General features: G+C 34.3%; 1 protein-coding gene across 1 annotated transcript in view; it reads right to left on the reverse strand.

Annotated features, from left to right (window-relative positions):
• Positions 1 to 23827, reverse strand: part of EXOC5 (exocyst complex component 5) — a 50741-nt gene that overhangs the window by 15014 nt on the left and 11900 nt on the right. The window contains exons 2-12 of the mRNA XM_023627792.2: positions 18142 to 18236; positions 17363 to 17510; positions 14788 to 14982; positions 11181 to 11245; positions 9119 to 9147; positions 7860 to 7969; positions 6533 to 6577; positions 6296 to 6436; positions 5194 to 5276; positions 3956 to 4165; positions 2314 to 2461 (exon numbers count right to left, since the gene is read on the reverse strand). Coding sequence (XP_023483560.1) covers positions 2314 to 2461; positions 3956 to 4165; positions 5194 to 5276; positions 6296 to 6436; positions 6533 to 6577; positions 7860 to 7969; positions 9119 to 9147; positions 11181 to 11245; positions 14788 to 14982; positions 17363 to 17510; positions 18142 to 18236 — 1269 coding nt within the window. The remainder of the gene's footprint in view (positions 1 to 2313; positions 2462 to 3955; positions 4166 to 5193; positions 5277 to 6295; positions 6437 to 6532; positions 6578 to 7859; positions 7970 to 9118; positions 9148 to 11180; positions 11246 to 14787; positions 14983 to 17362; positions 17511 to 18141; positions 18237 to 23827) is intronic.

Here is a 23827-nt window from a genome sequence, read left to right on the forward strand (position 1 = left end):
AATTCACAAATGTACACAATTTATAAAAATTATCAAATTGTTCAGTTTACTATATATGCAGTTTACTGAATGCCAATTATATTTCTAAGTTACTTTTTAAAAAAGGAAAAAAATCAACCTGCTCATTACACTGTCCTTTTTAAATATCTTTTAAAGCTTCCATCATCATCTACGAGGTCAAGTCCAAATTTCTCAGCATGGTACAAAATTTGTGGTAGGCAGCTAAAGCAGTACCTTAGAGGGAAATTTATGAGACTAAATAAAGAGTTTTTGTCTAGCTTTTTAACCTCCCCTCTGATTACTCTCCCCATGTACATTTTTATTTCAAGCATTTCATGCTGCGTGATTGATCTCTGTATATGTCTTTGTACATGTGCTATTCTCTCTGTCTGAAACAGCCTGCCAGAATCATCATCTTGAAGATATCCTGTTAAGCTTTCGAGACCCTTGCCTCAAATGTCTTCTTTTTGAAACCTTTCCTGATAAATTCTGTTCCCCCAATGCCTTAACCAGGCAGAGCTGGTTGCTTCCTCTTTGGTCCCAGCAGTGTATACCTCCATTGCACTAATTCTTTATACGTCTACCTCCTTTCTCCACATTCTTCAAAAGTAATGTATACGCCTTAATATTTATATCCTCAATGCCTAACATGGCAGCTGGTACAAAGCAAATACATGATAATGATTATTGAATTAGATCACAGTGAGTTGAACTGAATTTCAATTTTGCGACTTTCCAGACAGAAGGTCATGATTTAGAGCTAGTTGCTATGATTCAAAAGATAAATTTTGATAACTTCATGTTCGATGATTTGAGGCTTTAAAAATATTTTAACATATTTCCAGCATACAGAAAAGCAGAGAAATTACCATACAAAGTATATCCATCGCCCACCCAGATGTGTCATATCTTAACATTTTTCCAAATGTACTTCAGTTTTTTCTTTTTTGGGGGGAGTAGGAGTCCAATATTATAAATATGGGTAAAGTCCCCTCGGTACTCCTCCTTCAAGGCAGTCATTACTCTGAATTTATCATGCTGTGCTTGTGCACATCCCTAAAACATACACTGTTTTATTTTTTTAGAACTTTATATAGTAGAATTATACTGAATATATTTTTTCCTATCTCGCTCTTTTCACTCAACATTGTATTTCTGAGACTCACTCACGTTGATATATGTAACTTAGCTTAGTCATTTAAATGGCTGTATAGCTTCCTAGTGTACGAAGAAGGTTAGTTTATCAATTCTCTTCCTGAGGTACATTTAACTTGTTTGTAATTTTTCACCGTGACAATGCTGCTATGATGTTAGACATGTCAAGTGCTCCTACTGAGTTTCTCTAAGGAATTGCCAAATTACTCTCCAAAGGAACTACACCAATTTTTAATTCCACTGGCAGTATATGAGAATTTCTATTGCTTCACATCCTTACCAACACTTGGTATCATCAGATTTCTTAATTTTTGCCAATCTAATGAGAATGAGATAGTATTTTCCCTATTTAAGTTTCATTTCCCTATTAGTGAGATTGAATATCTTATTGGTAATTTACATTTTCCATATTTGCTTTTGTGTAGCCTTTGATTTGTCTCCTATTGATTTATATTTATAATTCATATTGATTTTCTGTCCATCAATATAAATATATAGACCACATACAACAATACAAATAAAAAATTAAGACTGCTTCAACTCTCAATTCCACTACTTAAGAAGTATGTATCTCAGTTTCTTTATCTGTAAAACAGAAATAACAACTTCACAGGATTGGTAGGATAATTAAATGAGTTAAAATATACCTAAAGTGCTTAGAAGAGTGTCTAGAACATAGTATGTGCTCTATAATTATCAGCCATTATCATTTGTTTTATATAACCTGCTAGTAATATTGGTTACAAATACCTTCTCACAGCCTGTGACTTATTTGCTTACTTTGTTAAAGTGTGTTTGTTGGACAGAAATTCTAAATTTTAATGGAGTCAACCTTTCATTCTTTTTCTCTGGCACGTCTGTTCTCAAAACATCCTTCTCTCCCTAATGCTCTTTATGAGATAGGTTTAACCCTCCCTTTTCTATCTTGACTTAATATCCTATAAAAGAAAAATTTGGTATGCTGAACTTTAAAATTATATTAAAATATACTTGTAAATAATTTTAAAATAATTCCGTTTCCCAAAACAAAAATCCTATCTTTTTTATTACAAAAAAGTTGTTCCTAACCAGAGAGCAGATTTCTATCTTAGTACAAATAAAGCAAGAATTAAAATACACAAGTATATACAAATAAAATAAATTTACAATTACTCTTACCCTATGACATCTTTCAAAGGCTTGTTTCGTTTCTTGTAAAAGATTAACCACCACTTCTTGGGATAGGAAAGTTTCCCCATGAGTATCGATACTTGGCCCCAGTGGTAAGTTGGTACGTTGTCTAATTCTCTCTTTCAAATCTTGAATACTAGTGTATCATATCGACAAATGAAAAAAAACCCACTTTATTATACACAGATTTCAATTTCAAGTACTCTCAAATTTAGTATACGTCAACAAAAAATGGACCAAAGCCAGAAGACTCAAAAGTTGTAATTCTAATAATTAGTTCTGTAAACTGAAGCAAGCCTTAATCTCCAACCAGAAGACTTTCATCTGAAAAATTAGTAGATCTGGAGTTATGATCTCTTTCAGATCTAAAATTCTGACTCAACAGCCCAAAACTCCTTGTTTGGTTTCCTTAAGAAGCTGGCTATTCCAAATGAATTAATATTCCAGATAACTAAATTGTTCTGCTTAAAATAAACTTTAAAATTTCAATGCTTTTTAAATATATTTAACCATTTAAACATATTGCACGTCATCATTATTACTAAACAAGATATAGTAAATACAATTTAGCTTTTCTTAAAGACTGGGGGGTCACTTTGAACATTTACTATATGGTACCTTTAGAAGGTTAGATTTTTTTTTTTGCTCCCAGAATACATAGGTCCAGAATACTGTGAACTAATTTTTTTCTTTTAAAGATTTTATTCTTTCCTTTTTCTCCCCAAAGCCCCCCGGTACACAGTTGTATATTCTTCGTTGTGGGTCCTTCTAGTTGTGGCACGTGGGACGCTGCCTCAGCGTGGTTTGATGAGCAGTGCCATGTCCGCGCCCAGGATTCGAACCAACAAAACACTGGGCCGCCTGCAGTGGAGCACGTGAACTTAACCACTCGGCCACGGGGCCAGCCCCGAACTAATTTTTTTTTAAATTCTAATTCTAATTTTAATTTTTTAATTCTTTAGTTTGTTCTTCCTTTACTTGCTACTGCCTTTCAGATGTCACCTTTTCTTCCTAATTCTAACCTCTTCCTAGTCATTATTTAATATATGACAAACTGAAAAACAAGAAACTGATTTGAGTGTGTATGTATGTAGACTCTGGACTCTGACTGCATGATTCCACAGAAGTCATTCTGCTTCACCCTAGAATCAACTGGGTTCCAGATGGTTGAGATCTGGATAACTGAGGTGCCACCAATTCTTACAGCAAGTCATTTTCTTCTAGTATGTGAGTAACTGCAGGTTTTAAGGTATTAATTAAATAATTTTCTGCCCAAACCACTGAAAAGCTCAGGGTACCTAAATTGTGAACTATTTACTGTTTTTATCACATCTGCAACAACAACAAAAAATGACGTGCTTCTTAGTCAATAGCCTAGAATAATATACTCAGTCTGATTAAAAAACTGCAGAATTCTTTACAGTACTTGTATTCTGCTTTACATTTTTAATCATGCTATGTTAGGTCATTTCAACATATGGTTCAAGGAATTGATCAATGGTGTAAACTGGATTAAAAGAGTTCTTTATAAAAAATTCCAATGACTGTCAATATTTGACCAGTTTGTCCAAATATAATAAAGTTCTTAATATTCTTAGTTTTAACTACAACATTTAACAAAAACACTCACCCTCCTGTGCCAATCGATCTCTTTTGATGGTTTTTTGAATCATAATAGCGCTGCAGGATCATAGCACTTCTGCTTTTCAAATATCCAGTCTCCACCTCAATATAGTTCTCCAAATAGGAAATGAAAATGGATTTGATAAGCTTAGACAAGAAAGTCTGTTTATCAGTACCTAAGTTAAACTCCATCAACTTGCTGGAAAGATTTGTGGTTCTTTTCATGGAAAGGGGGGAAAAAAAGATTAATGTATATTTTAGGCATAGTAACAATACTAAGGAATACATATTTTTACACTGTGACTTTAATAACTTATGTTAAAGCACCATTTCTTAAACCTTGGGAAGGTACTTAGGATGCAGAGAGCAGCTGTTTAGGGTTATATATGAAGTAGAATGGATATTACAACCAATAGTACAGTTTTCAAAACTGCCATCAACTCCTAGGGATGACTTAGGAGAGGAAACCGAGGCAACCAACCAGTCTAGAAATGGCAACAGTGGCAGAAAGGCTTCAAGCATGCTCTAATGCCATTGATGGCAAGGTACTCAAGTCAGAATACTGAGAGATCCGTTCATTCTCTTTTGTGTTTGTCCATGTGGACTTTCCTCTAATTTTCTTTTCCCCATTGTTAAAGATAGGCTCAAAATAGTGTTGTTGTCGAGATGGACTTTCTGACTATGATTGCTTTTGAAAACCCTCCTCCCAAAATAACACTAAGGAATAGCAATAGGGTTGGGAAAAAAACTCCATATGAAGCATCTGATATAATATTTCTAAATGTGACGATGTCATTTACAAAAGCACAAGATAAATTCTCAAAACAGACTTAAGGCTGAAATTGTCATTTGTTAAGAATTTGTCACTTCCTTTTTCAATTTCTAAAGTTTTAACTGAAAGTAAGTGCAGTTATACTAGTTCTTAGAGGAAAAAAACTAAAGAATAGTGAACTAGCTTACAATTAAAATCAGAAACAAAATTCTCCAGTCTTAGTTTAATCAAGGTAAACAAAGTTTTATGTTTCCTTAATTTACATTAATATAAAGCGTAATGTCCAATTCCTTAACTTGGTGTACTAAGAATGCTGCTCTTGTACACTACTACTCTAGAGAGCCAACCATTTAATGCTAAAGGGTATATTGTTATCTGACAAACTGTTACTCAAAAACACCTGAACATTTCCCCATTTTACATTAAAAAAAGAAATATGAGATGTTATTATTTTCTAATAATTAAAAATATACCTTGTATATAAATCATAGAGATTTTTGAGATACTGCTCTGCATCGAACTTCCTACATTCTTCTAACTGGTCTTTCACAAAACTCTAAAAAAGAAAAGTCAACATTTTGTCAATTAAGTAAATACTAAATAATATCGTCAAGATTTTTTTTCTCTAAAATTTCTGCACATTCTTGAACTGTTCTGACTTAAAATCCAATGGGAAAGGCAATGCACAGAAAATAGACCAATATAAAAAAATAAGAAAATAGGTTTTTAGTTTTTATCGCTTCTCATATTTACTTGTACATCTCTATCAGTTTTGGGAATAAGTATTAAGAATTTGAAAATATCTTTTCTCTTGAAATTGGCCTTTCATCCCTCATGAAATACATTTAAAAAAAAAATCAAAAAACAAAAGCTGAGGCTAACCAATAGAGTCAATTCCTTAAAGCAGCTTTTCTCAAACTATGGTCTGGTAACACTAGTGTCCCAAGACATTAACAGGCATTACTCTGAAGCTTCCCAGTTTTAGAGTACTGTACATTATACCCCCAGTTCTAGAGAATCACAATACATATTAGTACCTTTAAAGGCTATTACAAGCCCTAAATCATGTTTTAAAAACTTATGTAATGTTGCTTAATCCAGGGCTACACATACTTTAGGAAATGTTGCCATAAGGTATACTTCTATGGGAGCCAAGGCTGTAAGTTAAATTCCTGTGTTTCTTCTTTTCATGTTAGTATCATATTATAAAAAATTCTAAAGACTGCACTTGTAATTCTTGTCCAATTTCACAAATGCCATCTATTAGTCAAGGTGAGGACCCAGAATAAATACAACCTGAGGCTACCCTACTACAACCTGTTACTGCTGCTGCTGCTACCAACAAATTTCAAACAAGTGCTCTGATGAGACTTAGTGATTAGCACCTTTTTTCTGGATGAGCAAGAAACATTTTTCAAAAAGCATGACATTGTCATTCCTTTCCCTTCACTGAATAAGTAGATTACTGTTCCTAAGGGCATTACATAAGCAAACCAAATTTTAAAAAACTTTTAAAACATAGTGGAAAAAATCACATATTGCCTTAAGAACTACTTAGTCATTGTTTAAAATTACCTGTAGTTTGATTTCAAATACATTTTGAATAAGTTTAGCCAGGACTGTTTCTGGATTACTGAAGATATCTCCAACTTGTTTGTTCACCCGTTGACACAGTATTGCTGCATCTTCAAAAATATCACTTCTCAAGTAAGCACCCTAAAGAGCAGAGGCATTTTACACAATATTTTAAATGGTTTTTAACACAAATTAGCATAAAATAAAATAAATCAATAAAGTGTTCTGTTATGTTACCTCCTGGCACTGCTTTATATAAACATCAACACAATGGGAATAACCCTATGAAGAAGAAAGAAATACATATCACTGTTTGGTTCAATTATGATAATACTCATAATCTCAATAAAAGAAATATTACATATAATAAAGCTATGTCTATATCCCAATGAATGGCCAACAGTAACAGTTGTTGAACTTAAATAAAATTAACCGTAGAAAACCAATAACCTACTATCTTCTCCCAGTACATTTCTATGAAATTGATCAGCTAATTCATATCCTGGCAGGACTTGAGACTGACAGAAAAAAACTAAAGCATAACTGAGTTCTTTACAGCCATTTTGCCCCATGATCACCTAGCCACCTCCTTCAACTCTAAAACATGCACATACATTTCACACACACACACACACACATATACACAGATTCAAGGTCTTGAGAAAAAGTTTTATGTATATATATTTCTTTCTTTTCTCTCTCCCATTCAAAGCACTTGCCTTCCCTTGCAAGAATCTACACAGAGCTGCGTTTAACCGGCACTCGAAATTTACTTCTAAAACTGAATCCATTTTAATAGAATGTGTTTAAACAAAATAATCTGTCATAAGCCCACTACAATGAGATTTTTTTCCCCTATTAACAAATCATACTTCAAAACAAGTAAGGTAAGCAACACAAAGTACACTATTGTCTTCAGTCATTCTCAAAACTCATTCAGATTCAGATATGTTATTTAAATGAAAAGTTCAATAAATGGCTTATATTTTCCTAATCTGATACAAATATAAAGAAAGACTGAAGTAAGCACTATGTTTTTTCAAGTACGTCCTTTGCAGAAATACACTGCAATACAGGGATTCTCTCCCTAATTCAAATTCCAGGAAGACAGTTCCATAATACAGTATTCCTTTGTATTACCATCTGAGAGCCTCTGGATTACTAGTCATATTCCATCTACTCTCTGGTTACTATATTCTAATAGATAAGGTCAAGTCTTCTTGCTTTTGACCTATTTCATAACATATTTGACTAAAAAAAAAAAAATTAACCCAAGAAGACAGACAATATGATTTTCTATGTCAAACTGTATAAATTCATCGATAAAAACATTAATATTATTGAATATAAAATACTGATTTAAATAATATTAAAACATCTAAAATTTAATATCAGTTATGGAAAGAGATGTGAAATATACATTCAAATTATTCAAAACAAGGAAAATTATCACTGTGATATAATCATACAACTACAGGGGAAAATCAGAGATTATAATATATAGAATTTATATAATCTCCACAGTCTTGAAGACTAATCTTCATTTTTAATTTTCACTATTTACCTTAAAATGAAGTAAAACTGCTGCTACTTCTCTCATTCTGGAGATTTCACCTCTTCTTTGAGCACTGGTAAACTCTTGAATCAGTTGGCATTCTAAATCATGGTATTTACCTATAAATAAAAAGACAGTCATTCAGCTACAATGAGACAGACAAAGTATCCGAGTTATCTACAAGTATATGAATTATTTACAGATATAATGATTACGGATCTAGCCTTCTTTTGAGAGAATTAAAAAAACAATATGAGATTACAGGCAGTGAGTTTAGCCCCTACAATATACTGTGGTATATAAATCTCTATTTTCAAGACAAAAAAAATCTTCCCAACTGGTAAAACAGATGAGCTCTCATAGTCTGATTGCCATATACCATTGTTTCTTAAAAAAGTAGCTGACTGGGAAAAACCTTCTCAATGTCATTTCTGATAGCAAGAGAGAGGAAAAATCTTGAAGCTGAGAAAAGGGTGAGGAGGACTACAGAACTCTACTTGAATTCAGATGCCTTCACCATGAACAATGGTGGATTCAACATCAAATTCCACCTTTAAACAATCTGTGGTATTTGATTCACTACGTTCTTGAGGCTATTATGTTTCTGAATGAATACCTGAACTTTGGAGTAATCTATAGTGATGAAAAACATTTCCAGGAAGTCCAACTATCTATGTCATCTTTATTCTAACACTTTTGGAATAGATGGTTCTTCGAACCTTCTATGCAATGGCCCCCCAAAGCAGGACTCAGGCAACCATGGGAGCCTGCAAATACAGTGGCTTTTTCAGAAACCTAGAAGGATCTGCCTACAATCCAATCCAAAGATTGGCAAGAATCAAACTGATCATGTGAGGAATTAAATACATAGTGAAATGCTCATGTGACCTTAGCTTTTTAAAAAAAGAACCTACTTTAGAGATATATGTACGGATACAAAACAATCTCCAAGATACTTTGTTAAACTAAAACCACAAAGTATAAAACTATTTGTATAGTATGCTACCAATTATTTTAAAATAAATGGGGATAGAACTAAATTCTATACATATATACACGATTTATGTTCTTCTATGCTTGTATGTCCATAGAATGCTCTGGAAGAATACTCAAGAAACTAGTAATGGTTGTTTCAAGGAAGAGGAATCAAACTCAGGGATGGGGGGGGGATGACATTATTCCCTATCTCTGCTTTTACTATTGTTTTCCTTTACGCAAGTAGTTTTATTACCTATGCAAAACTGTTAAATAAATAGAATCCCACTTACTTGCAATTTTGGATTTTACTTCTGAAAATCTGAAAGATAAAAACCAATTATGAGGTTCATTAGCTATAACAAATGTACCAAAGTAATGTAAGATGTTAATAAAAGAAGAAACTGGGTTTGGGGTTCTATGGGAACCCCGAGTGTACTAAAGGTCATCATAAAAAAAGAAAGAAAAAAAGACAAAGCCAGAGGGGAGCAAGTACTGACAGGAAACACGCCAGGTAACAAAACTGAATTTGGGCAATTCAGGTAGGGTAGCTAGTTCTCATCTAGGAGACCCACACTGGACAACCAATTCCCTTATTAAGGAGGGAGGAGTTCTATATTAGACATTAACAACACAGCCAGCCCCAATACTGAGTTACTGTCCCTACTCATATTCACTGGAATTTAAATTCACTTGATATTTGTCTATTTCCCCCTTCTGTTGGGATTTTTTCATATAAAGTTCCATTATTGCTATTTAAAAGAAAAACGATAAAATAAGTATATACAAATGAGTTATTTTAAAACTAGAAAAATAAAATAGAAGCCATAAAAAAGACCCAGCAAGGTGCCTGGCAGAGTAATCATTGAATTTTTGCAAATCCAGAAACTAAAATATCACACACTACCATACACTAGAATTTTTTCAAATTTTAACTATCAAGGGGGAATGTACATCATGGAAAACTAATGTTGAGAGACCATATGTAATCAGTTTGAAGGAAGAAGAGAGTGGCTGGCAAAAGAGATGCCAAAGACAAGATGAAGAAGGTAATAAAAATCTAGAGAGTTATACAAAATTGATCTATCAACGTCATGGTGGATAACAGAGTGCATGTAAGACCATATTGTTCTTTGTGAAAAAATTAAATCTGATTAGGATCTATACTCAATTCCAAGGCTTGGTAGACAGGCTAAAAGAAAACTGTCAGAGAAGTTTGTAATTAAGAAGTGAGAGAAGATGAGTATACACACGTAGGGGACAATAGGATGGAAAGGGGGTGGAAGATGTAGCCAACAATTATCATGCACCTATTGTGAGCCACCCATTTTACCCATTTAAGTAAATGGTCCAACTCTGAAATGAGATAAAGTCAAAGACAGGTTTTTGTGGGTGACTTTAAAAATCATATAATACTAGGCAAGTAGGAGATTATTAATGATAATCATTACTGCTAATCCTTTATGATGATATGGAGTTGAGAGCAAAATAAGATATATTTTAGGGGTAGGAAATTCACTCTCACTCTATGTTTGGGACCTAATGGTCAAGCTTTAAGTATAGCAATACACTTATATTCCACCTGTACCTGAGGATCTTCAAGCATTACCAAAAGAATAACAGATACTTTGTCTGTTATATGGGAAGACATACTTCTTTCAGATATTTACATGGGGAACTACTCCTACCCAGATTTTATTAAAGAGTCTGACATTCCATGGACCAGGAAATGATGAAAAAATTTCCTTCTCAGTGAAGTTTCTTTTAGGATGGAACCATTAATTCCTGACTTAGCAATGGCCCTAGAGCCGTGCATCTAAAGCAGGGGTTCCTAACCAGAAGTCCCTAGGGAGGAGTCTGTAGACAGGTTAAAGAGGCTAAAACTGCCTGAAATTGTAGAGATTGTGTATAAGATTTTTTTTTTAAGAAACTTTATAGCTTCATCAGCTTTTCAAAGGTATCCAAGACTCCAAAAAGCTTAAGGACTCTCATCTAGAGACAGGAAAAAGCAGCTGAATGGCCTCATGTCTAAACTTTCCCTCTCCCCTCCCACCCTGGTTGTTAAAGTCCAAAAAATGAAAACTCAAAAATCTCACTTCAGTCAATTTCAAAATTCTCCTTCACCAATTTTTTTCAGAAGAAAAACAAAGGATTGAAATTATTTCAACATATATCATTAAATTTAGAGATTAAAAGACCATATATTTTCAATCAATTATTATATACTGTACCTTGTACAAAGGAGGTGCTCAATAAATTCTTGTTGAATTAATGAGCAAGATCATACAGGGAAAAATACAATTTTATTCTATAAATTACACTATATCCAAATTAGCTCTTAAGAAATAAACTTGCCTATCAAAAGGTAACTCCTGGGCGATTAGGTGCAACTTCTGAATGATGTCAGCTGCCTCCTTTATCTATTAAAAAATAAATAAAAGCAGTAATTAAAAAACCCCTTAGGCATATCAAAAAATAATTTATGTTTAAAAATAGTAATATTCCCTCCGATGTATGCACACAGACCCCCTACCCAAACAATTTTCTTTTAAAATCCACAACAAATAGAACCTTGTGAGCAACAGGAGTACATCTAGGGTATCAGCAATAAGAAGTCAATAAAACAGAAACATTCATCTTTCTGATACTGAAATCTTGAGATTTTATGCCACAATGCCTTCACAATGAAACTTACAGTTCAAATTTACTCTGAAAAAATTCGAATCATTGCTTGCTGAAAGCAGAAGTGTAAGTCTGTCCTGAGTTTATGAAACCAAAAAGGATAAATAAGATTTACGAAAATAATTCAGATCATACTGCTGCACATATCCCACTTTATGCTAAGTGAATAAAACAACAAAAATGCTTGTCATTTAATGAACACTAATTTATGAAACATGTTCTAAAAACAAAGATAAAGTTTAATATGCAGTCTCCTGAATAAAAACTGGCACAGAAATGTGTGTACATAGTCATGTTGTAGAACTAATGGACTTAGGCAAGAGGGTCTAAAATTCTTCAACTGCAAATATTTGACTGTGCTTACTTACACTAATGTGTAGGGGAGTTATATAAAGTTTACTTTTTAAAAAATTTCAAATAAGTACTGAGTTTTATTTTGGCACACCTTCAGGAACTGATTTTAGGATCATTCACTGTGGATAACAACAGCAGGTCCAAACAATATTGTTGTTGCCAAATGATAGCGAATATAGCATTTCTGCTCCAGTTCCCTCTTCTCTCCCAGTCAGCATGCCATTGTCAGTTTCAGTTACCGCTCACTCACTCTATCCTGCTGCACATGGGCACAGGTATCACTGCAGTACCATTTTTCACCATGCCACTTAGTCATCCTAGCAGCGTCCATCTTTTTCTCCTCATCAATACCCCCTCCAAAAAGGACCAGCCTGGTACACAGTCAGCTCTATATTTCCAACAGGATTTCGTTGGTGTTCTTCTAAGATACAGTAGTCCTCATTATGTGCTGTGTGCAGATTTCACTTAGCATAGTAAGAAGTACAGCAGTAAATAATACTTGATTTTATTGAACTCCCACAGGTAATTATTTTGTAAAAATTGCTTAAAGCACAAGTAGCTCTTAAGGTCACCCGTCAGTTAAAATATACTGCTACAATAAATACGGAAGCTGTCAAAATCACAACCTAATAATTTGCTTACATCTGTTACTGACATTACAGGTGAGGTGAGAGACCACCCACGCCAACAAACAGTGTTAAAGATAATCGGAATCACCAGGCGTTACCTACATGAACAATAATAAGCTGCAATTCTAGGCAGTCAAACAACTAACAGATTTGGTAAGGCAGGGATAAGAGAGAATATATCATATGGATATAAAATACGTTTTTTCCAGGGAAGGAAATTAGAAGATTCTGAAAAGTAAAGGTTAAAAAAACAAAAAGGATTATGAAGCAAGAAGAAAAAGGAATAACACATGTTGATATCTTACCCCTGGAAAGGAATAAGATTTGTTGATATCTTCTTATCCTATTCTAATTCCTTCCACAATCATACACCTCCCTAACCGTGTGGGTGATTTTCCTATTCTTTCCATTGGGAAGGTGGCTGGTACAGAGTGCAAAAATTGAGAGAGCCAGAAGTTTATCTGATAATTAGTAACCTAATGCCATATATGAGTTGCTAAGTGTAGTTAACTGTGATGGTGCCAGGCCAAAAATAATGCTTCACAATCAGCAAACAGTAACCCAAAACTTACAGGAGACATGAGAGGAAAAACAAGACAACTGGGGAAGAAAGGAATGAAGTACAAGAAAAAGGAAACACACAAGATGAAAGAAAATGGGATACAGAAGAGAGTGAAGCAAAGGAGAGAAAATAAGAGGAAATAGCTTAAACGCTGTTAGTCTACACCTACTCCTCAAAAATTACAGATAGCTGACTGACCAAGCGAATGAACTAGCCAAGAATATGAAGATTATTTTCTTTCAATTAAAACCTCAAAAATTAAGAGACAATAGTAACACCAAAAACCACATAATTACTTGAGGATAATTCAAATGTTTAAAAAGTATAAAGAACACAATTTCATAATGCAAAACATTACAAACCACACAAATAAGGTTAAAAATATGTGTAATCAGTCAATTTAAAAATATTTATTTTTCTCTAGAGTCTAAATGGCTGCCTTGAACTGTATTCAAATAAACAGGCCAAATCACATTAGCTAAAATACCTGCCTTTTGCTTATAAGAGAGCATAAACATAAATATAGAATCCAACAGGTATAATCCAAGGTAATCCGAGGCATAAGACTTGAATTGTACACAATTTTTCTATATGTAAAACATTTTCATATTATATATTCTTTTATAATATATTACATGTATGTTGATATTTAGGAAACAGAAAAGCACTCCATAATTGTCCTGAACAACAGTTCAGTGTTCAAGCTTTGTGTAATATATACACACTGTTATACATAAAAATCACAGGTATGAAAGCTAGATATTGCCAGTGTTTTACAAGTGTTTAAGCGTGATAATGTTCTTGATGCTAATCTTATCAGTTCTACTTTATACTACAAATATAATTCCTGAAACTCATTCTTTAAAATACTGTCTTTCTTTAGAGGAATTATCTATGCATATGTAACCATTTTTTCAAAGATCTCTAAAAATTATAAATTCTATAGCTATATAGTTCCTACTCACAAAGAACGTGTTGCTTAATTCAAAATGAACTTCAACAATACTTAGCTTTTAACATTCCACTGAGATATTCCATGGAGAGTAGCCTCGGAATAATTCAGGAAGACTGTACTTAATATATTAGTGGAGAATGCTACCACGTGCATCCATAAGTGTCTATTTTTTCATGTATTTTGATTTTTTTCCCCCAAGGGGAAGAAAGTAAGCTAAAACCTTCTTTCAAAAGATTATAGGGCAGCCAATACCATGTACCCTTGGACCAGGACTACATGACGTGTGCTACAAAAAGGATTAACATAAACAATTAATTCAGATTTTTCAATTCTCTTTTGCTGTAATTCTTCAGAGGAGATCTTTATTTAAGTAATAAAAACTAGAAGCTCTGAATTCCTTGTACAGAAAGATACTGCAGCTTATCATGGATTTAGGTCAGACCACCCCCTTACCCAATGGCATGTAACTATTAAATTCTGATAATATTAAAAGTCAATTATGGAAAAGAAAAGTTTATCAACAAAATTACCTCGGCCATTTCTAAACCACACATAATTTCATAAAGAAAAATGGCAATCGAATTAAAAATTTGAATATAAACACTTGACCAGCAAGCTGCAGGCAAGTGTACTAATTTACATATCAGAGCAATAAAAATTTTTAATAAGTCAGATACTCAATGATTTGAAGTCTAACTCTGAAACGTAATAACTGTAGTTCGTAATTAGGTTATCATTATTAATGCTGTAATTTGCTTTTATCCTTCTGACAGTGCTTACCTTTTCAGAATTTGTAAAAACATCAGATTTCAATTCTCCATCTAGAAATTCATTAAAGTATTTCATCAATTTCTGAGCCTCCACTGCCCGTTGTCTGGGTGTGTTGACCCCCTCCAACTGGTCTCCAAGGTGACAGACCTTGGTTGCTACATAGCTGATGTGCTCATCCAGTTCTTGGAAATGTTGGAAGGCAACCTAGGAAAAATGTACATAAGCATAAAATACAACCAGAGAATGTTTATGAGTTAATTCATATGAAAACGAAACCACCAATCTCATCACTACTCTCTAACTTAGGTAATTAAAGATGCCATAGAAGTTATGTACGAGGTGATCCACAAAAACGATGCAAGCCTGTTAGCACTGCATGATCTAAAAACCTTTGAACCAAGGTTTTTAAAAAGCTGCAGACTTTTACACCTTTAACTATTAAAATAATCACATTTTATCAAGAATACATATGTTAATCAACAGAACAGCAAGGCTACTTACTAGTCATCCTATTTAACGAAGTTCCCAGTACCATTTAGTCCTAAATAATGATTCTGAAAACAAAGAACTAATTATCAAAGGGACCAGTAATCTGAACAACTCGCTTACTACTATACTGAGTCAAAAATATGTCAGAAGTAAAAGACTCTATTTAAAAATAAACTATATAACAGTCTTTAAATATTTAAACGGCAATACTAGTATTATAAATAAGGGAAAATGGGTTTTTCCTAGTCTTGAAAACAGAAAAGACTGTAACAATTATTCCACTGAGGCAAAGGTACATTACTTCCTAGAATATTCTTCCCCTTTTCCCTGGGTATACTGGCTGTCCTGTGGTAGACGAAAATCACATACAACAAATGCCTTACAATTGCCATTAACAAAATTACTGATAATTCAGTATTACACTTTTGTTTTATCCTTAAATTGAGGGGGGAAAAGCTGCAAACATTTACTAAGGACTTCCTCTGTGCTAGACACTCTTCTAAACATATTACATGTATTTACTTATTTAATCCTTACAATGACCCATTTTATAGATGGAAAAACTGAGGCACACAGAGGTTAAGTTGCTTGAGATTACACAGTTAATAAGTGGCAGAGCAGACACGCTCCAGAACTTGCTAGAATAACTTTTTTTTCTGCACACTTTTTTTTTTTGTTTAAGGAAGATTAGCCCTGAGCTAACATGTGCTGGCAATCCTCCACTTTTTGCTGAGGAAGATTGGCCCTGAGCTAACATCTGTGCCCACCTTCCTCTACTTTATATGTGGGACACCTGCCACAGCACAGCTTGATAAGCAGTGTGTAGGTCTGCACCCGGGATCTGAACTGGCAAACCCCAGGCTGCTGAGGCGGAACATGTGAACTTAACCGCTGTGCCACCAGGCTGGTACCCTGCAGGCTTCTTTTTTTGGTGAGGAAAATTGGGCCTGAGCTAAGATCTGTTGCCAAATTTCCTTTTTTTGTTTTCCCCCTCCCCAAAGCCCCAGGACATAGTTGTATATTCTAGTGGTAAGTCCTTCTAGTTCTTGTATGTGGGACGCCATCACAGCATGGCTTGATGAGCAGTGCACAGATCCATACCCAGGATCCGAATCCATGGACCCCAGGCCACCGAAGTGAAATACACGAATTTAACTACTATGCCACCAGGCCAGCCCCTAGATTAACTATTAAAACTATTACTACCACCAAGGGAAAACTGCATTACAAGTATTTGGAATCTATCATCTTTACTAATTAAAAATACATTATCTTCTGTAAATTACTGACTTTATTAATTATTTTCTCACAGCCATATATGCTTAAGTGAAGGAATCTAAACAAATGAAATTTGAGCAGAAATTGGTTGCTAATCTCTAACACTAAAAGAGCTAACAGCCCCTGGGAAGCAGCAATGCTAAGTGATGCTCCTCAAGCTACACTTACAAGGACAATCAAGTTTCAGATCAGGCCCACGCTGTCAACTGGATTTAGAGGTTCCAGATTAAGTCTAAGGCCTAACAATGGCTAAGAAGCTTGGCCTACTTACTCCAGAGCCAATCTAGAGACTTTGTTTTACTCTGAAAGAGTTCCACATCTGCTTTTCCCACAGTTACACTAGAATTCTCATTGGGGCACACACCTCATGACTTCTGTGAAACTTCTCAGACCAGGTTTCCCTGGGGAAAAACCTGATCCAGGCAATAGTTGGTCTAGTATTACTTCGTTTCATGATTAAATGAGAATGCAAATGACTACCTAAATATCCAAGCTAATAATGAGGCCCTAAAATAGAGGTCTGCTGAAGTGTCATTCTTGAAAGTCTGCATTGTTAGAGGAGCAAGGACCACACTGTACTGGATACCAACGCATCCTAAGAAGGGAGTACTGCAATCCCAAACCAAAGCTCAGTAGCAAGCCAGTGCCAAGAGTTCCTGATGATGATTAACATTTTTATCCCATGGGATGGGAGCAGTAGAGAGAAACTGCAATAGCTACTATCATTTGACTAGACTTTTTTCAAGAACTTAAAAATGGAAGGAAATAAAAATATTACAGCCTATACAAACTATTCATTGCTTAGCTAAATGTTTACCTGATTGCTTTTCTGGAGCTCTTGTACCTTCTTGGCAAATTCCTTGGCTTCTTTCTGACACTGTTGCTCTAGTTTCTCTACTTTCCTTTGAATCCTTTCATCCATTATCTGGAGTTCTTGAATATGATTTACAAATTCTTCTAATAACCTAATAGAGGAAAATTAGAGTATGTATCAATCCATCCAGGATCAATCATTAAGAACTGACCAATTTACTTATAATTGTAAATAAAATATCAATGAGCATTCCTTGAAGTAGGGATGATCATGTAAATTTTCTCTACAGTGTCTTATTAGGGATCATCTCTGACGTGAATGAAAATCACCCAGAATCTCCATTAACCCCCAGAATAGACAACAATTTTATAGAAACAGTCAAAAAAGTAAATGTACTATATAAAAATAATATTGTGCATTCCAAGGCACAGTGACTTTCTGTTCCCCTGATTTACAACTATACTTAAAACAACATACTCAACATGTTTTTATGTTAGCAATGTAACCAACCTTTTCTAATTTATTACTAACTGGAGAAAGAATTCAATTCTTATAGTGCAATAAAATCCCTCCCCTCATATCAGTTAAAGTCCTCCTCTAAAATAAAACAAATGTAAGAGGAAAAAAATCAATCCCAAATTTCTAACGCCTGTGTCTTTTACTGGCCAATTGTTAACTAAAATCCCTTTACATGAACACTGAGAGGAATTCCAGCAGTCACCTCTACTCCAAACACAAATTTGTACTAGATTGTGTCTTTGAAGAAAACATCTTTACTTCACCTTTTAGGGTCAAAAGCTTCAGGTCCCCCTCTAGAGCCTCCTCCTGGGGTTCTCCATACAAGACGTTCAATGTACTCATCTGCCACAAAAGGCTCCTAGTTTACAAAATAAAGCTTCTTTAAGAAAGTTGCAAAGAAAACTTAATACTACTTACAAAAATCAAACAGGTTCTACTATGTGAGAACTTAAAATGGAATTAAACTACTAATTATTTAAATACGACTACTGTCATGTGTCGTTTAATGATGGGGATACGTTCTGAGAAAGGCATCATTAGCCCATTTCGTTATTTTGTGAACATCATAAAGTGTGAAGTGGGACAAAATCTGCCACCCCAAAATACGTCTCTTTAACATAAGGATTATTTTAGATTGATTATTTTTAAGAAAAAAAAAAGACTCAGAGAGTTGTTCTTGTTACCTCCCCCCTACCCGCCTAAAAGAATTCAGATTAAAAAAATCTGTCTCAGGAAGAGAGCTATCACCTTAGCATAACATGAACTAGGTGGTGGTCAAGGAGGAACCTAGAAAAGTCTGTTTGTTGGGTGTCCCTCTGTGTTCTTCTGTTTCTGTGTGGCTAGAGAAATACCTGTTTTCCAAACATTTGCTCCTTTTCACCTACCTGTGAATTGCCTTCCTTCCCTTTGAAGTCCCTGACTCTCCCACCCCGAATATCTTTTGTCTTTAGCTGAGGATGGTATTTAAGGTGAAGGCTTCAGCCATTCTGGCGAGTTACTCCATTTTCCCGGGTTTCTCCCATGTATATATGTATTAAACTTTTGTTTGTTTTTCTGCTGTTAACCTGTCTCAAGTCAATTTAATTCTTAGACCAGCCAGAGAACCTAGGAGGGTAGAGGAAAGCTTCTTCCTCCCCTACAGTACTTTACACAAACCTAGATGGTATAGCCTACTACATACCTAGGCTATATAGTCCTAACCTTAAGGGACTACTGTCATATACGTGGTCTGTCATTGACTGAAACATCGTTATGTGGCACATGACTGTATATTATTGAAATGTACAAGACTTTTTCAACTTAAAGCATCTTCAATAAACAAATTACTTAATGAAAATTAAGATATTAAAATATTAGAACAGTATTATGACCAGTTAGAACACTCCAATAGAAAAATGAGCAAAAAATGCAAACAATTTATGGAAGAAGTACAAATGGCCAAGAAACATAAAATATATGTGGCCTCAACAGTAATCAAATAAGGTCAAATTATCACTTTTTTTAACTCTAACTGACAAGGTTTCTTTAAAATTAAAATATGCAATACAGTAGAGCCTAAATTTAAGCCTAAATTCACACTCTCATTATTGTTAGAAATGTTAACAGGTACAATACTTTTTGAGGACGATAGGTAATAATTTGTAACATGAACAGTATGACAAATGTGTGCACCCTTTAACCCAGTAATTTTACTTTTAAAATTCTAAGGCAAAAGCAGATATGAACACAAAAATGCTTGCAGAATGTTCACTGAGTATTATGTATAATACTAAAAAATTGTTAATATAATTATTCAACAAAATCATTATTGAAAAATTATGGTAAACTCATAAGATGAAAAGCTATGCTCCTGTTAAAATCATGTTGTAAAAAAATTTAATGAAGTGAGAAAAAATGCTCACATAAATCTGATGACAAAAGCAGGATACAAAATTTCTAAATTTTCTTAGAGAAAAAGCATTAATTATATAAAAAAGAATGTTACAGTAGAAGATCCAATCAAGAAAATAAACATTCAAATGTTCACCATCAGTTAATGCATTTTTTAGACTAATATACACTAATTTACATATTTTCCTTACTACCCTCCTTCATGCAGATAGATATCATATATTGCCTCCCACTCAGTATGTAATTTAAACTGGTAGCATTTGCTGGTAATTCCAGTTTGAATTCTTATATCTGTAAAATTTTCCATTTGCTAATCCTACTTTAAAAGTATATTTTCATTAATAAACATTCACTGAAAAATAAAATTTCCAGTGCCAAGCACTCTGTTAGGCTTTTGAATAAAAAGATGTATAAAACACAAACTGCATCCTCATAAAAACTCATAGAAACTCATAGCCTAACAGGGAAAAAAATACAAATAAAGAATTCAATAGTATGTGACAAGTAAAATTAAAAATTTGTGCACAAACTTCAGTATTAACATTGCTGAATGGTTAATTCAACAGGTAGTTGGGCGATGGAAACGGGATTTTCATTAACTCAGCAAATGCTTACTGAGTAACTACTATGCTGGGCATTGTGGCAGGAACTAAGAACACAGACGTGAATTCAACAGACAGGGTCCCCTGCAGGACCTCATAGAAATGATCTAGGCAAGGGTGCCAACATTAAATGAGTAATTATAGAAATAACTAATTACGATTGCGATAAATGTGAGGGAAAGAAAAGTCCTGGACATTCTAAGAGTACATAACAGGAGCAGAGATGATGGGAAGATAGTGAGGGATGGAAGAAGAATGGCAGGAAGTGGGTGCTGCACAGGCAAACATTCTGAGATTTTAACACTTAAGCTGAGATCAGAAGAAAGAAGAAAAATTAGCCAAACAAAAATAGAACAAACAGTTTTCCAGACCACCAGGGAAAGAGAAGACTGAGACTAACCCATAAGAAGAACTGAGAAGCATGGACTAGATCAGACAGACCATGTACGGAAGCATCTAGAAAGAGGTAACAGTTAAGACTAACAGATGATAAACTTGTCCTTTTTAATCATTATTATCATCACATTGGCACTTGAGATAACGATTCACCAGTCTGATGTGAGAGGAGAAATGAGAGGATGAATTTCATCAGAATAAGAAAAACTATCAGAATAAGAATAGGAATACCAAAAAGAATAATAGCTCACATAAACACTTCACATGCATTATCTCATTTACTACTTTCAATAAGACTTTAAGGGAGGTCCTACTTTATCTCCACTTTATGATGAGGAAACCATGATTTAGAGAGGGTAATTACTTGCTTAAGATAACACAAGTTGTATATGGCAGAGCTGAGATTTGAATCATTCTGTTTCTACTATTGTTGTGTAAAATTAAACGGCAACTTTGGGAAACTACAAGAAGCTCCTTGTGCCTAAAGTTAGGTGGTAAAGATAAGAGGTGAAGCTAAAAAGGTGAAAATTGCCAAATGAAGGCACATGCTCATCATTTACTTTGTCTTTTAAATTTTCTTATATTTATAAACATTCAAATCATCTGACACATCAATAACGCAAACAAATTATTTTATCAGACAATTGACAAACTGTCACAAGCCTATCTGTACATAAAATCCATTATCAACTTTCAAACTGGTACATATTTTATAAGGAAACATCAAGCAGAAAGAAGAGAAAACAATACAAGCAGGTATTAAAATTTTTTTAAGACTTTTTACATTTTACTATAAAAGGCTATTTCACAGTGGTCAAATAAGTGAAAAATAGCAGTCATATCAATCCAGTTTCTCTCATAAGATTTCATTATAGGAAAGCTATCTGATATGATTAAGTCATAAAAAGTAAACAAGATTGCTAGCTACTTTAAAGAAAATTCAATTTATCTATGTGCTGACATGTTTGCAAATGAAATCCTAAGGATGAATTAGATATTCCGCAAAATAATTCTTTTTGGCCCTCTATCATCATTTAGATAATCAAACCTCTAGTCTACTTCACTTCTGTTTAGGCAAAAGAGTTGATGTATGTCTAACAATCCTTAATTTACATATATAAATTGAAAAACACTGACTCAAGACACAGGGATTTATGTTTGGAGCTACCTAGAACTTTAGAAACTAAGCTACCCAGAAACTTTGGAAAATCTCACAAGCACATGAAATTTCCCTAAATAATGATGAGATAGTGATGACAGCTAAATTTTTTTTGTTTACTATGTGCCAGATATACGCCTAGCGCTTTACATACTTATAGCTCATTCAATACTTATGAGATGGGTTCTACTAGTATTGATTCATTTTATACCTGTGAAATTGTGTGATACAAAAAGGTTATTTAATCCAACATCATATAGACCTACATGATTTGAAAAGTCCAAGTCTTCACTTCTGGTAAAATCAAGAGCTTTTTCTTTAAAAGATGCTAAATTAATTTAGGAAGTAGTCAGTTCTTCCAAAAGTCCACAACAGTTCCAATAAATAACTTTATATATTAATCACAGTCCTCTTCTCTGTCAATTTTTTTTGCATACATACTTGTGTAAATACTTAATAATCTTAATTCTTATGTGTTATTCATTTATTAGTTTCAACTAATTGTAGTTTTCAATTAAACATGTTACACTGTTCCTTAATTTCAATATACCAGTTTTATTAAACAATATATGTCCAAAAACTTATAAATCAACAAATAAATATAAGAGACATGGTGAAAAAATAAGGATTTTTTCATACGAAATATTTTCAGTTTTCTCAAAATACAGTATTCCTTCATTTAACAAATATTAATTGAGAGCCCACTACATGCTACCAACTATTCTAAATACCCAGGAAACAGCAGTAAACAAGGAAGGAGAAAAATTTCTGCTCCTGTGGATCTCATGGAGGAGAGTGACAGACAAATGAGCAGATATATGATAAAGCAATTAAGAAATACGAAGAAAACGAAAGAGGATACAGAATGATGGATAGGAGTGGGATTATTTTTTGGTAGAAGAGATCATGCAAGGCCTAAGAAAATAAATTTTGAGCAAAGACGCAGATGCAGCTGAGGAATATGCCATCTGGGGAAGGAATGCTCCAAGTACAGGAACAAACTTATTATGCAAGCAATGACAAGAGGCCAGTGAGACTAGTGCAGAGTGACTGAAGGGGAAAATAGCTGCGGATGAGGTCAAGGGAGGCAGTGAGAGTCCAGAGCTTGTACCAAGATCTTCTGGGAGGTTCTATGATATATTCCCTACTATGGATTGAAGAAAAGACCACGTTCCCAGGAGGAAGGACTCTGCAATATGCTGGCAAATATATGCAGTAATGATTCTACTATTCCTTCCCCTAAAAAGAGGTACAACAATTTACTTGAGTAACTGTACACTAGGAAAAGGGGAATACTCAAACATTTTGAGCTCTGTTATAGACAGGGTCCTAGCTGACACTGATACTTGATTAACTCAAAGCATCATGGACTCAAAAGAGTGAAGACATATGGGTGCCAAGTAATAAACAGATTCCTAGCCAAGGTCCAGCTCACCATCGCTCCAATGGGTCCATTAGCCCAACTAGCGGCCACTTTCCCAGTCTGCAAATGTATTACCAGGGATAGACATATTTGATGGGTGACGCAACTCCCACATTGGGTCCTTGGCATATAGAGTAAGAGCTATTATAGTGGTGAAGTCCAAGTAGAAGTCTCCGAAATTGCCTCTCTCTACTCAAGGTAGTAAATCAAGGGGAATGAATGGCAAAAAAATTAGTGCCACTCTTAAAGCTCTAAAGCAAGGATCAGCAAATTTTTTCTTAAAGGGCCAGATAATATTTTAGGCTTGCAGGCCACACAGTCTTTGTTACAACCATTCAGCTCTGCCTTTGTAGTATAAATGTAGCCATAGACAATACATAAACAAATGGGCATGGCTGTACATCAACAACACTTTAAAAACAGGCATCTATGCCACAGGCTGGAAGTTTGCCAATCCTCAATCTAAAGGATGCAGGGGT

Source organism: Equus caballus, chromosome 24, assembly GCF_041296265.1.
Source record: "Equus caballus isolate H_3958 breed thoroughbred chromosome 24, TB-T2T, whole genome shotgun sequence".
Classification (NCBI taxonomy): Eukaryota; Metazoa; Chordata; class Mammalia; order Perissodactyla; family Equidae; genus Equus; species Equus caballus.